The 13,028-nt window shown below is 32.7% G+C and overlaps 2 protein-coding genes across 2 annotated transcripts in view; one reads left to right on the forward strand and one right to left on the reverse strand.

Moving 5' to 3' along the window:
- The window catches only part of LOC106105966 (serine/threonine-protein phosphatase 6 regulatory ankyrin repeat subunit A), a 48,318-nt gene that overhangs the window by 35,118 nt on the left and 172 nt on the right, over window positions 1-13,028 (reverse strand). Inside the window, exons 2-5 of the mRNA XM_013286484.1 lie at window positions 12,644-12,949; window positions 11,981-12,161; window positions 11,646-11,746; window positions 11,052-11,188 (exon numbers count right to left, since the gene is read on the reverse strand). Coding sequence (XP_013141938.1) covers window positions 11,052-11,188; window positions 11,646-11,746; window positions 11,981-12,161; window positions 12,644-12,949 — 725 coding nt within the window. The remainder of the gene's footprint in view (window positions 1-11,051; window positions 11,189-11,645; window positions 11,747-11,980; window positions 12,162-12,643; window positions 12,950-13,028) is intronic.
- On the forward strand, window positions 1,571-8,811 carry LOC106107543. Its single transcript, XM_013288422.1, has 3 exons — window positions 1,571-1,928; window positions 6,089-6,250; window positions 8,020-8,811. The coding sequence occupies exons 1-3, from the start codon at window positions 1,883-1,885 to the stop codon at window positions 8,277-8,279; spliced, it is 468 nt and encodes a 155-aa protein (XP_013143876.1). The 5' UTR covers window positions 1,571-1,882; the 3' UTR covers window positions 8,280-8,811.

Consider the following 13,028-nt stretch of genomic DNA (forward strand, 5'->3'; position numbering starts at 1 on the left):
TGTTCTTTCAGACTATGGTCTACTATTATGCCAAATTTCATCGAGATTTAGCAATTTCGGGTTGCCGAAGAGTTTGTTGAAACTCTAACTTTTTTTTCATTTAAACTTTCGCATTTATAACATTAGTAAGATTAAATTAAATTTAAATTATAGCTTAATCATTACAAGCATGTGATGATTTCAAATCTTCATTGCGTCTTCTAATCTTCATCGTAAGAGCAGACAATATACGATTTACGTTTAATAAAATACTTAAGAATACAATAGTAATTCAAGCCTTTTCTACATCCATTAGTTTTTATTTTATTACTAATGAATTAAGTAATTTTTACGAAATAATGCATAATTTGCATTGCGAACAAACAAAATTTAAAATACTGCATTATACATGAAAAATAAAGAAAATATTCTAGAAAGTAACACCGAATAATCTCTCTTATCAATCGAAAAGCTTTGATAAACATGGATAGATTAAATAACAACTACGATGAAGATTGCACAATTTTCCATCGTCCTGGTAACCGCAATACAAAGAAAATGAAAAGCGTGATCGGAAAGTAAAAGAAATAGTCAAACAAAAAACGTAACTTACGTTCGTCGTAACGGAATAAACGATTGGGCAACGGTTACTGACCTTACAACTATCGTATACCAACTTAGCATATACGATGCATTAGTAAGAGGCAAAAGTCAATTAAATTAGGGCGGGAATACACGTGCTTATACCTGGTAGGCAAGAATTTCATTTTGCTATAGTTACGGGCTTGCAAGTTTATATAGATACGATTCTTGACACTGGCATGTCTCAATTCTTACGTTCTCGTGTACATTTTACTGTCATGTGTACGCATAGCACCAGTAACTGGCATCACACACGTCGATCTTTGTTTACTGGTCTGGCTGTGAGTATCGATTATTGATTATAGTATGTGTTAATATAGTGTCACTGCAATGGAATAAAGTGGCGTAAATCCTTTTTTAGCCAAACTGCAATATACTAAATACTAGTTTAGATCTACCCCAATAAGGAATAAACCTGATATCAAATATCGACACTACGCGTTTCTTCACATGAATGTGTAAAATAACCTGTCGTGACCTACTAGTCTTATACGGCGAATAGAGGTAAAAACGAAATGTCGATGTTTCGAACAACTATCCACTTTCGCTTTCAAAGACGAGTTTTCGTTATGATAATGTAGATTTATTTAAGACGTATTCGAAAGTTTCTACTAATCCATTGTTTTAGTGGGCTTTAAGCACATCTCTATTTAAAACAAGCAATTAAGTGAAAACAAATGCAATTTGTACAAATCTTGATTGCCCTAGTTCCAATTTTTATCAATGATTCCATTTAATCTTCCTATATTTGCAAAAAAAATATTTCATAAACATAGAGATAATTAAATTATTAGAAACAACGGATAGACCAACATCTATGAATATGCGTTCAACAATGCTACAAAAATCATTACTTATCTGTACTATTATCACTGGCTGATAATAAACAAAACATTGTCCTCGAAACAGACGAAAAAAAAATCATATGCAAGACCGCCAAAAGTGCCAGTCGCGCGCCGGCGCCAGCATCGATCGCGTCAATCGGCGCTTGTGCGCTAGTTTAAGGCTCCAATTTCTTCGATATTTGGACATGGCCCGTTTCGCTACTGAGCTTCCTTCCTGTGAATCATGAATTGAACGGAGACGCTTTCAGTCCGCCGCTGGGCACATGGCGCCGCGAGCGTCACACAAACGCTCACAAACTTCTGCGTTACGTATTAAATATATTTTTATCAGTTAAACGCCGGTTGTAGTTTTAAGTGCCAAGTTTACATGTCAATGCGGAGTATTATTTTTTTGAGTGTTTGTTATTTTTAAAACAATGGAATTGCAGTTGGTTTTATTAGCTTTTCCGTTTCTTTGGAAACGTAAGTATTCGATAAAATATTTTAATGCAATTACTAAATGGTATGAAGAGGAAACAATGTAGACAGAACATAAAGGAAGTTGTTAAGGACGCGCAATAGTTAATTATTTGACAATTTGTATTCTGAAACGTAGTTAAAACGGAGGCGAGAACTAGTCATCGACTATTTATTTACAAAAAAACATTGACACATTTCCATATTGATAACTACACACATTTTAATTTAGTGGTAATGTCAGTTTGGATAAGCGTATTTGCTTGAGAACAATTATTCGATAAATTAAATGTAAATAAATCGTTATTGTAATGCAGATACGTTCAATCGCGGAAACCCACAATGCGTACAAAATGTTCAAAAGACTGTAGCTTACACACAAAATGTTAAAAAAACTGTAACTCTTAAAGTGTTACACCTCCAGATTCCCTGATCGTACGTAAAAACAAATTCAAATTTAATCGCGGAAATATTTATATTATATGTCACATCAGGCTTGTCTTTTGTGTGGTCGTGGTATTGCATTGGCCGAGCGAGCCTGCTACTTCCGACTCTACCACTGTTACACTAATATTAACTAAATTCTAAATTTCAATATTATACGTAAATGTCGTAAGTATTCCATAAATAACATTCGCACACTTGATATCAAAAATGTCGTTAATAAAAAGAAAAAGAAATTGTGTCAACTGAAATAATCGCGTCACCCCTTCATAAGGAATGTTTTCGAGGAAGTTTTATAATGAGACATTGCAATTGTTTAAGCTCGCTACACACGACAGTTTCAACTGAACAGTTGGATTGATAACTTTAATTGGAAAATTAATTAAACATTGGACTAAAAAAATATATTCGAATAATAATGACAGTTTTAATTTATTAAAACTGAATTTCGTATTTATTTCTTTATTCATTTTCATACGTAAAGTGGTATAAATTAGTTGACCGCTGTTCAAATCCGGATGAGAAATCAATAATTTTCTAAGAAATACTCGTAAATTTATCTGAATATCGTTGATTCATCACGTGTGAATTCAAATGTCTTGGTCATCTTCGACATATCTTTTTGCATTCCTACTTATTTGAAAGAAGTTTCATTATATGATTTACGAAATACTTTTTCATCTTCATTCTAACAACATTTAACATATAATAAAATTGGAATGTCACTTTGTAACATGAAAAGAAAAAATCCAGATAACGGGAAGATGATGTATTTGCGTTGCATATCGTAAATCGCAATTAAAAAATTTTTATCTCTCCGCAAGCCGCGTTTGTTCCGGGTACCAATACGGTTGGGACGATTTCACTGAACGGTAGCTGACATAGACGGGCATATTACTATTTTATCTTAATATTGCGTGGACGAAGTCGCGGGCAATAGCTAATTTAAAATAATAATTCAGCCTGACTCTGAAATAACCTAAAAATATCTCCAAGTCCACAATTAGCTCTTAAGAAATATTGTTTTATAATTGCCAAAAACTGCGAGCATTAATTGGACATAGTCGTTAATTTGTGACTTCATTGGGTGTTAAAGAAGTTACACGAGACACATTAAGACTTCAATTTATCGATGTAAATACATAAAACAAAAAAAACTAACGCAAAACCATGGCAACCATCACCTTGTGTTTGTAACCCCAGTACGTTGTAAGAACGGCAATATTCTTGGGGTAAAACATTTTTCGACTGCCGCTAGTATTTGCATGTATAACAGGAAGATAATATTTTAATTATATGTTAGTCAATTAGACACCATAATTAGAATAAACTATCAATTTATATGAACATTTAATAACTAATGGTACCTAATTAACACATACCATTTTCCTGTTTTTATTACCAATGCAACAACAGAGAGTGTAATTTAATACAAAACGAACACTATCAATTCGTCAAACGACCACTAATGTTATTGTTTAACAAAACAAAATATTTCCGTTGATTAATAGAAATGCAATATTTCAAAGTCGTTCCTATTTCACCTTTACTTCTGAATTTAATATTATAAGGAGGATATAAATTGTATATTTATATGTAAGTAACAGACTCAAAAAGTACTAGAATGACAGAAAGATTCTTACAAGTATTCACAAACTTCCAAAAAAATATGACTATCAAGATAAGGATTAATTAGGAATATAGACACACTAAAAAAAAACCCGAGCTTATGTTATTCGCATTAATTCGCAAATTAATAAAACAAACAAAAAGTAAATAAAACACTCGATTTTTGTAACAATTGGGCAATACGTTACAATATTTCATAGACGAAAACAAAAACATTTAAAATAGGCTGCACTGGATTAGAATATAAATATTGTGGTTTGTGTTCCGAGAGAGTAAGCAAACTCTAAAACCATTAACAATAACAAAGTTACCTATCCATTAAAAATTTATCGAGTTTATTAACTACATGCATGCCTGTAGATAATTTAAAAAACGAGTTATCTAATAAAACACAGAGAGAGAGCATTAACCACCCAGTAGATAAATGAGCAATTTCTAAATGTAATAAATAAGTCCGGTGGATAGACGGCATAAATCGAGATGCGAAAAACGTTGGTATAGCAAACTGGAGGACCGTGGCCAGAGATAGGCCGAAATGAAAGAAATTGCTGGCCCACAAAGGGCTGTAGAGCTATAGAAGAAGAATAAATAAGTCGAGTTTCAATCTTGATAAAGCATAAACACACACTATTTTGCGGCGTAAGATGTCAGCAATCACAGCATATTCTTTCTTTAATAAAAAGCCCTACACTTCGGCATGCTTTAGGCTATATAATTTCACGCTATTAAACTCAGGGGATAAATTAATTGAAAATAAAATGTGGAAAAGGGACCACAAAATATAAGCTGCCAACATTAAGGAACAAGGTAGCCATGGTTTGTCATTTTACATTTTCAATGAATAATTTGACAAATGTAAATAATAAAATAATGATTTCATAACCTTATGCGGATGAAGTCGCATGGGAACAGCTAGTTAATAATAAGATCTATCACGTCGTTAAGGACACAAAGTATACCCTCAGTAACCAAATAATGATTCTTAGTGCAGTCAAGAGTTCGCTTATTATAACACTTTGATGGATATAAACAACAATATATTTTCTGTAATCAAACTTGTTCATCATCATTGTTATATTTATTACTAGCTATCGACCGCGGATCTGTACGCGCTGATTTGAAAAATAAGACACATACAAAAAAATTAAAAAAAACATACAGACGAATTGAGTACCTCCTTATTTTGGGAAGTCGGTCAAAAAATAACTAAGTAGCCTACATGTTCTTCCATACTATGCTCTACATCTATGACGCATAGAGATCCGTTCAGCAGTTTAGATTATACTCTATAACAAATAACTATCTAAACTTAAAAGCTTTCGCATTTTATTTGCAAGAAGTAGAATATAATAACATCTTATTTTGTCACTAAATTTTAAAGTCGACATCTAAATATTTACAACTTATATTAACTTGCACCACCACTTCGATGTTTTATTTCATTAATATTCAAAGCGTCCTTGCGACAAATGCTCAAGCATGTTCTAATATAAAAATGTACGCGTATGATCTCCCACACACATCCGTCCGCGCTTATGGCCTCATTATAGCTACATAGTAATACCGGACCATTTCTATGGATTCTTTGTTCGCAATCGCCATACATTCATCTGCAGATGCGCATCCCAATATGCCTATTGAATACCAAACATAATAGTCACAAACACAATCTACATAAAATACCAAATAGTTAACCATTTTTGTGTCTTACTGATCTTACTAATATTATAAATGCGAAAGTTTAGATAGATGGATGTTTGTTAGAGTTAGCCTAAACTGCTGAACGAATCTCGATGTAATTTGGCATAAACGTAGAGGATAGTCTGGAAGAATACATATTCTAATTACTTTTGTTTTTTTTTTAAATTGTACACGAACGAAGTCGCGAGTGTAAGCTAGTAACTAACAATGAAAGCACAGTTTTACATAAACATTTTAATATAATTAATAGGAAAAAGTAATTGCTTATTGGGGAAATCAATACTTAACGAACATGATATAGAGAAATTCACCATTGCCATGCTTAGTTGGTTTCTGTTGGAGTCATTACCTTTCGTTTGAAAAGTACTGATTTATTGCTACAATATTCACAGTATCATCAAGCCTGCAATGCTACAAATGCGACCCGGAGCGGTTGTACAAAAACGACGCAGTGCTGTGCGAGAGATTCGATAGCAGTTCTAACTACGTGGTCAAGTGTGAACACTCTTCTATGTGCTACAAGAGGGTTACCACATTGGACTTGGGGAATGGAGGTAAGAGATATACTTTAATATAAACATTTAATTAAGTAAAGCAAATTGTCATCAATCATCAATTCACAAAAAAAACGTCATCAATTGATCGAGGGGATACGTCGAATAGTGGATAAGTAGAGATTGAATTATCTACTAATATTATAAATGCAAAACTTTTATCGTTTTTTTATTTATGGATGTTTATTAGAGTATGTAACCTAAACTGCTGAACGAATTTCAATGAAATTAGCTATAGATGTAGAGGATAGTCTGGAGGAACACATAGGCTTTTTTGTTTGATTCCTCGCGGACGGTGTCGCGGACGAAAGCTAGTATGGCTATAATCATAGATTGAAGCTTTCTAAAACAAATCCACAGATAGACATTAACGCGTGTAAATGTAATATATTAATTCTATTTATTTTAACCGTGCACTAATGTGTTGACAAATAATATCGGGCTCATATAAAAGAGATTAACAGTATCGGAGCCTTTGCAGTTAACGCGATCGTTAAGACGGCGCCGTTTATAAATAAATGTGACTAAGCAAATTAAAGTTTGTTCACACACAGGATGTTAACCACTAGTTGAAATGTTAAAACGAGAAAGTAAAGCACAAAGTAATTAGAGTTACTCGTTATAAAATATACAGTTTAAAATATGAAAATGTTCACATTATTAATGTATAATACGTGGCGATTATTAAATTTGGACAGCGTATTATTCTATTGTTAAATATTAAACAATAAAACAAACTGTATTTGATTAAAGCTTGCGAATTAAGGTGGTTCAACTTTAAGTATAAGTAACTTAATAAATAAAACAATCATCATCATTACCAGCTCACTGTACGTCCCCACCGAGTGGCTCGGAGCCTACCCAAAAGTTAGGACTAGGCCATAGTCAACCACGCTGGACAAGTGCGGGTCGGTTGACTTCACACATATCTTTGAATTTCTTCGCAGATATGTGCAGGTTGCATCACGATGCTTTCTTTCACCGTAAGAACGTCGGGTAAATTATGTACATATGAAAATTCGAAAATCACATTGGTAGGGCGGGATTCGAACCCAAGACCTGTAGATTACAAGTCAAGTGCTTAAACCACTGAGCCACCGACGCTCTAATAAAACAATATTGATTTCCAAGTTTGTTAACTACTTCAATGCTGTTATGTTTTTCAAGTATTTTAATGAGCAGGGCAAGTCAGACCATCATGCCAACTGTAGGTTAGTTACGATATAAATCATGGAACGGTTTACGTCTCCTCTACTAGTGTTTCATACTGTTAATTTATTAGACACGAAGTATTAGCGTCAGGGGTTGTTTAATTGATTAACTAACTTTCAGTAATAAACGAATGAGGTCATTTCGTAAGATAGAAACCTGAACTACAAACGAACGTATTTAACTACAAAATATTACGAACACTATTTGAAAATTGGTTAACTTGGGTATAAATCTAAGGAATACTGTAATAAAATGTTGTCTTTCACTCTAAAAAATAAAGTTATTTATTGTCGATTTCCCACCTACATTTAATCATCCGTTAGTGTTCTTAATTCGATAACTTCATTAAATGTGTTTCCGAATTACGTTAAGTATTTTTTATTTCGTTATAACTTAGGTCAACTTTACACTAATGTATAACTAGGTAATAATAAAATGAACGGTTACTTCAGAAAATCACAGATTATAAAAAACGCTGTATCCCAAGCGTATATTAAGCGATCACCTACAAAAAAAGTTAATTAAAAACAATAAAATATACATTTGTTTATTTCTAGTGACTACGAGTACAACAGTGCGTGGTTGTGCCGCACAAACGATGAGTGGGGATCAAGCGAAGATAGATGGCAAGTGGCGTCCCGTTAACACGATATACGACGTCTACGACGAGGGCTGTTCTTACGACCCCACCGACATCGAACGCACAACCAAATCTTTGTACTGTTACTGTCGTGGCGACTTGTGTAATGGTGTAGGGAAATATCAAGCGAATTTGTATATAACGTTAATAGTTATCATTGCTTTATTTATAAGTTAATACTGTGATAACTTTAGGTTACTTAAATTAAAGTCAAATGTATAATTTAACAAATTCACTGCCATTTGTTCACTTAAAGAAGTTGTGGCAGTGAAAGTGTTAAAATACGCTTTTATATGCATATAATGCAATGGAATGTAATTAATACTCGTAAGTACCAAAGTAAATAAGGAAATATAAGCGAAGTAAGCATGAACCTTCTAACAGTGAAACATTCCATACTGTAAGTCCATTTGACGAGACGAGAAAATAAATTAAATTAGGCCATTATCAGTGTTAATACTGCACACTTGCATTACCACATATTGTGGTCTCTATTTTCTCAATAAGAATGAAAGGGATGACTATATGCAATAATACTAGGATCACAACAATGAAGTTCTACTGTAATAGATAACAGGGGCTTGAGTTGGCACATCATGCTGAGGAGTACTATTGTTTCCTACGTGCCAACTTATACTATTTACATTTTTATCACAAATTTTGCTTTAACAAAATATACGTAATAATTATTTTATCATAAACTTTAATGTTTACAGTCAAACCAAACATTTTATTGTAATATGTAAAATCTGATATCTTTTAAATGTAAAATAAATACATATTAAATTATGGATTGAATTAAATTTTTCAATATAGTATTAAAGCTAAAAAAATATTGTTTGTTACCTAAATTAACCTAAAAACTACTAAATGGATTTTTAAATTGTAGTCTATTTCATTGTTTTTCTCCCAATAAGAGATAGACTGGCCTAAAATCTATAAATATAACATCTCTACCTCATGTAGAGTTGACCTAAAAACTATAAACTAAATGAAGTAACTATCAAGCCATATAAAACGCAGAACTAGATTCCAATATGTCTATAACAAGCTGGAATAGACCGTGTAATATACTAATGTGGAAACCTGCCTCTACCAATTTTATATATGACTAATTGTTGCTCGCGACGCCGCCCGCGTGTGATAACAATTATAGCCTATGTTACTCACAGATAAATTACCTTTGTAATGGTGAAAGAATTTTTAGAATCGGCTCGGTAGTTTTTAAGTTATTTAAATACAAATCTTTCCTCTTTATAATATTAGTATAGATGTACATAAAATTACTTTTTCATAATATAAGGGCTTTTTAATATGAATATTTTGGCTTAGAAGTGAAAATAAAGAAATATTGGCTTATGAATTGAATCTTATTTTTGTTATTCTTAAATTATAAGTTTTAAATATTTAACAATAATCGTTAATTGGCTTATAATTTATTTGTTATTAATTTAAAAGAAATCATACTAATATTATAAATGTGAAAGTTTAGACGGTTGGATGTTTGTTAGAGTTTGTAGCCTAAACTACTGAACGGATCTCGATGAAATTTTTGCATAGACGTAGTGGACATTCTGGAAGAACACATAAGCTACTCACTTTTTTTTAAATTCCACGCGGACGGAGTCGCAGGCGTAAAGCCGTAAATTATAAATTTTCGAATACTTAAAAAAAAACATACAGACGAATTGAGTACCTCCTTCTTTTGGGAAGTCGGTCAAAAAATTATAAAATCTATCTTCGATCAATCGATTAATAAATCAAAAAAGGAGTTGACGACTTCTGGCTTAATATAAGCACAGATGTTGTCTAGACTAGGCCTAACATGTGTTATGAATACGTGTGCAAAAATCAAAAATAAACCGCCACACTAAAAATTGTTAAGTGTCACTAAGGAAGACCGTTAATTTAGATTTACTACGATGAATCTACACTAAGCTTACGTTTAACTCTGAGTGTGGCAGTAAATCAAACATAGCCAATGTACTTCAACAGAAAGGATATATGAATCATATTTAACTAATGGAAGTATAAAAGACATATTTGTATTCAACAAGACATCTCTACATCCGTATTAAAAACGCAAAATGTCTATTAATGTACTACCCATAACTCTCTGGTACTATCACTAAGTCACCGAACGTTTGTGAACTTCGACAGTTTATTACCTTACCAAGTTTATTAAACGTTGGAAAAAAATAATTGCATGCACCATTCACAACTTTTGATGGCATTTTTGGACAAAAAAATAAACCATCAATTTTTTTTCGGTGCGATGGTAAAAATAGAAGTAATTTCATAAAATAACATTTGAAATGATATGCCTAGTGTTTTTATATTATGACGGAGTTTACAATCGGACGATGTATAAGTCACTTTCTATCAGAATTCGATTCACGTGTAGACGGACCGGAATTTAACAAGGGCGGCATTCTTTACAGTTTTGTTGTGACGTCAGCTATTGTTTGACTCCCGGTTTCGGTCGAGAGATATTCACGTCCTTGACGACCAACAAACTTGAAGCGGTTAATAAAAAACTAAAGCAATCTTCCACTTGGTTACAAAACTGATATAAAGCAGTATTTTCTTGGTATATTTCCGACCAACTCAATCTCGTTTTACGAAATAAACAGTTAGTTATATAAAATTTAAGAAACCTTCTTTAATGTAATAAAAAAAATATTGTACATTATTAAATAATGTCCGTATATTATATCATGAATAACATAATTTTAAATAAAATATGCATATAAAAAATAAATATGACATTTGTCGATATGACAACATATTTGAGAATAACGCCATCTATGCAAAAAAAATTAAAACTTCAATTCTTCAATTTACAATGAATACATCCTCACCATAGCTTAAATTTAGACAATTTCAATTATAACACAACAAATGAAGCAAGCTTTTACACAATAGCTTTAATATAATAGAAGTACTCACATTAGCATGGTTCTCTACGAGGCAGAGGAAGACCACATCCTCTCGCAGCAGTCGCACGGCGCCGTGCAGCGGCTGCGGGGTCTTGCTCTTTAACATGCGGTACAGCAACGCGGATGACATGTGCGCGAAATCATCCCCTAAACAATTAGATACAAATAAATAAAAACTGCATACTAGATTTTTATATCATAAGATGGCAAATAAGCAAGCGGCTACAAGATTTCGAACACTGGCCATAGACATCTCCAATATCAGATTGAACCTTTATTCTCCAGATGCATTGGAATATCTTTTTTCTGTACATATCCACTCTACTAAAAAATTTCCATTCCCACAATTTCCTTATAAGAAAAAGGTGGGAAGGGAGAGACTAAAATTGAAACACAGAGAGAAACATGGAATTGCTTCTATCTTCATGCATGTCTTCTTTATGGTTATGGAATTATTGGATAGGGCAATCCCCTCCTTTCATGTAATTTATGTTTGTGTTGCTACTCTATACTTTTTATTGACTTTTGAGAATGACGATTCAAGAGTAGAACTGCATTTATTATACTAATTTGGTTATAATACTAGTATGAAGAATTATCAAACCTGTAAGATCATCCCAATGTGTAGAGATAAGTCCAGAACAATGTTCCTTTAGAGCTGTCGCACCAATCTCATCTGCAGCCGAGTAGAACTTTACGCAGGTCCTTTATTAGAAAGAAGGAAAAAATCATTAAAACGACATAATTAAAATAAAATGACTTGTTTAATTAACAGCTTTTTTATTAAACTTATTAATATTTGGAATTAGAAGAGTGAACAAGACATTTAAATAATTTTAAAACAATTTAAATATCCCATAATATTAACTTTCATAACAAATTCTTTACACCCTGTAGATAAAAGTATTATTATTCATAATGATAACAATATAAGCCTACCTCACACCCACTGAAGTGATAAGGGCTTGTTCACACTTGCCCACTAGACCATACAGCTTGAAGTTAGCCGCACACTTCATAAGGTGCAACGCAAATGCATCCCCTCTAGTGAGGTCCACAACATCTGTGTACAGCCATTTTAGGAGTGCTGAACCCACATCATCGGGAAGATTGGACCAATCTGAAAAAAAAAAAACAATTAAAAGTTCAACAAGGGTACTAAATGATAGAGAAATTCAAATAATTTATTTGTCAAATAGTAAAGAAAAAGGAAAAATATACAATTCCAACTCAGTACACTGAAAGTATCAATGGGAATCAGTCTATAAGTTTATTAGGATATAGAAAGACTTATGGCCACATACTGTTACAACATTTAATTATGTAGTGTCCACATTCCATTACAATCTTTACATCTGTTACTGTAAGCGGCACTTGTAAGACGAAGTATTTATGATTCGTTTTAGTCACTAATCACTACATTAAATCATGGAGGGGTTTATCTTGAATTCTGTACTTTCTAATGCAAATATGTAACTTTATGTTAATTCAATTTAGTTCACAGTGTACTTTAGTTACTTTATAAATAAATAAATAAAAGTTGGTATATGTTTCAATGAAGATGTAAAAGGAAATATAACTTTTTGTATCTATTCTACTTACCCAATTCTGTGAGATTCTTAAGTGCAGCTTCATTCCAATCATCAGATCGTGCATTCAAGACAAACTTATGTCCAGGAACAGACTTGCTCTGTAGCTTAATACTTATATCAGAATACGTCTCTCTGCCGTATAAAGTGGACACGGTCATAAGTAACCGGGCTACGAAACTAGTTTCACTAAGATCGCCGGCGGATGCTGCCGCGAGCGTATACTTCCTTTCAACTTCAGCACAATGACTCTGTAGCTTACTGTACTCCTCTTTAAGCAACGCTAAATGCTGCTGAAGCTTTGTCACTTCACTGGATGCTAAATGATAACAAATAAAATTAAATACACAAGATCAACACCGCCCACCGATTGTATTCGATGTTATTTAGACTTTGAA

Source organism: Papilio polytes, unplaced genomic scaffold (assembly GCF_000836215.1).
Source record: "Papilio polytes unplaced genomic scaffold, Ppol_1.0 DF824269.1, whole genome shotgun sequence".
Classification (NCBI taxonomy): Eukaryota; Metazoa; Arthropoda; class Insecta; order Lepidoptera; family Papilionidae; genus Papilio; species Papilio polytes.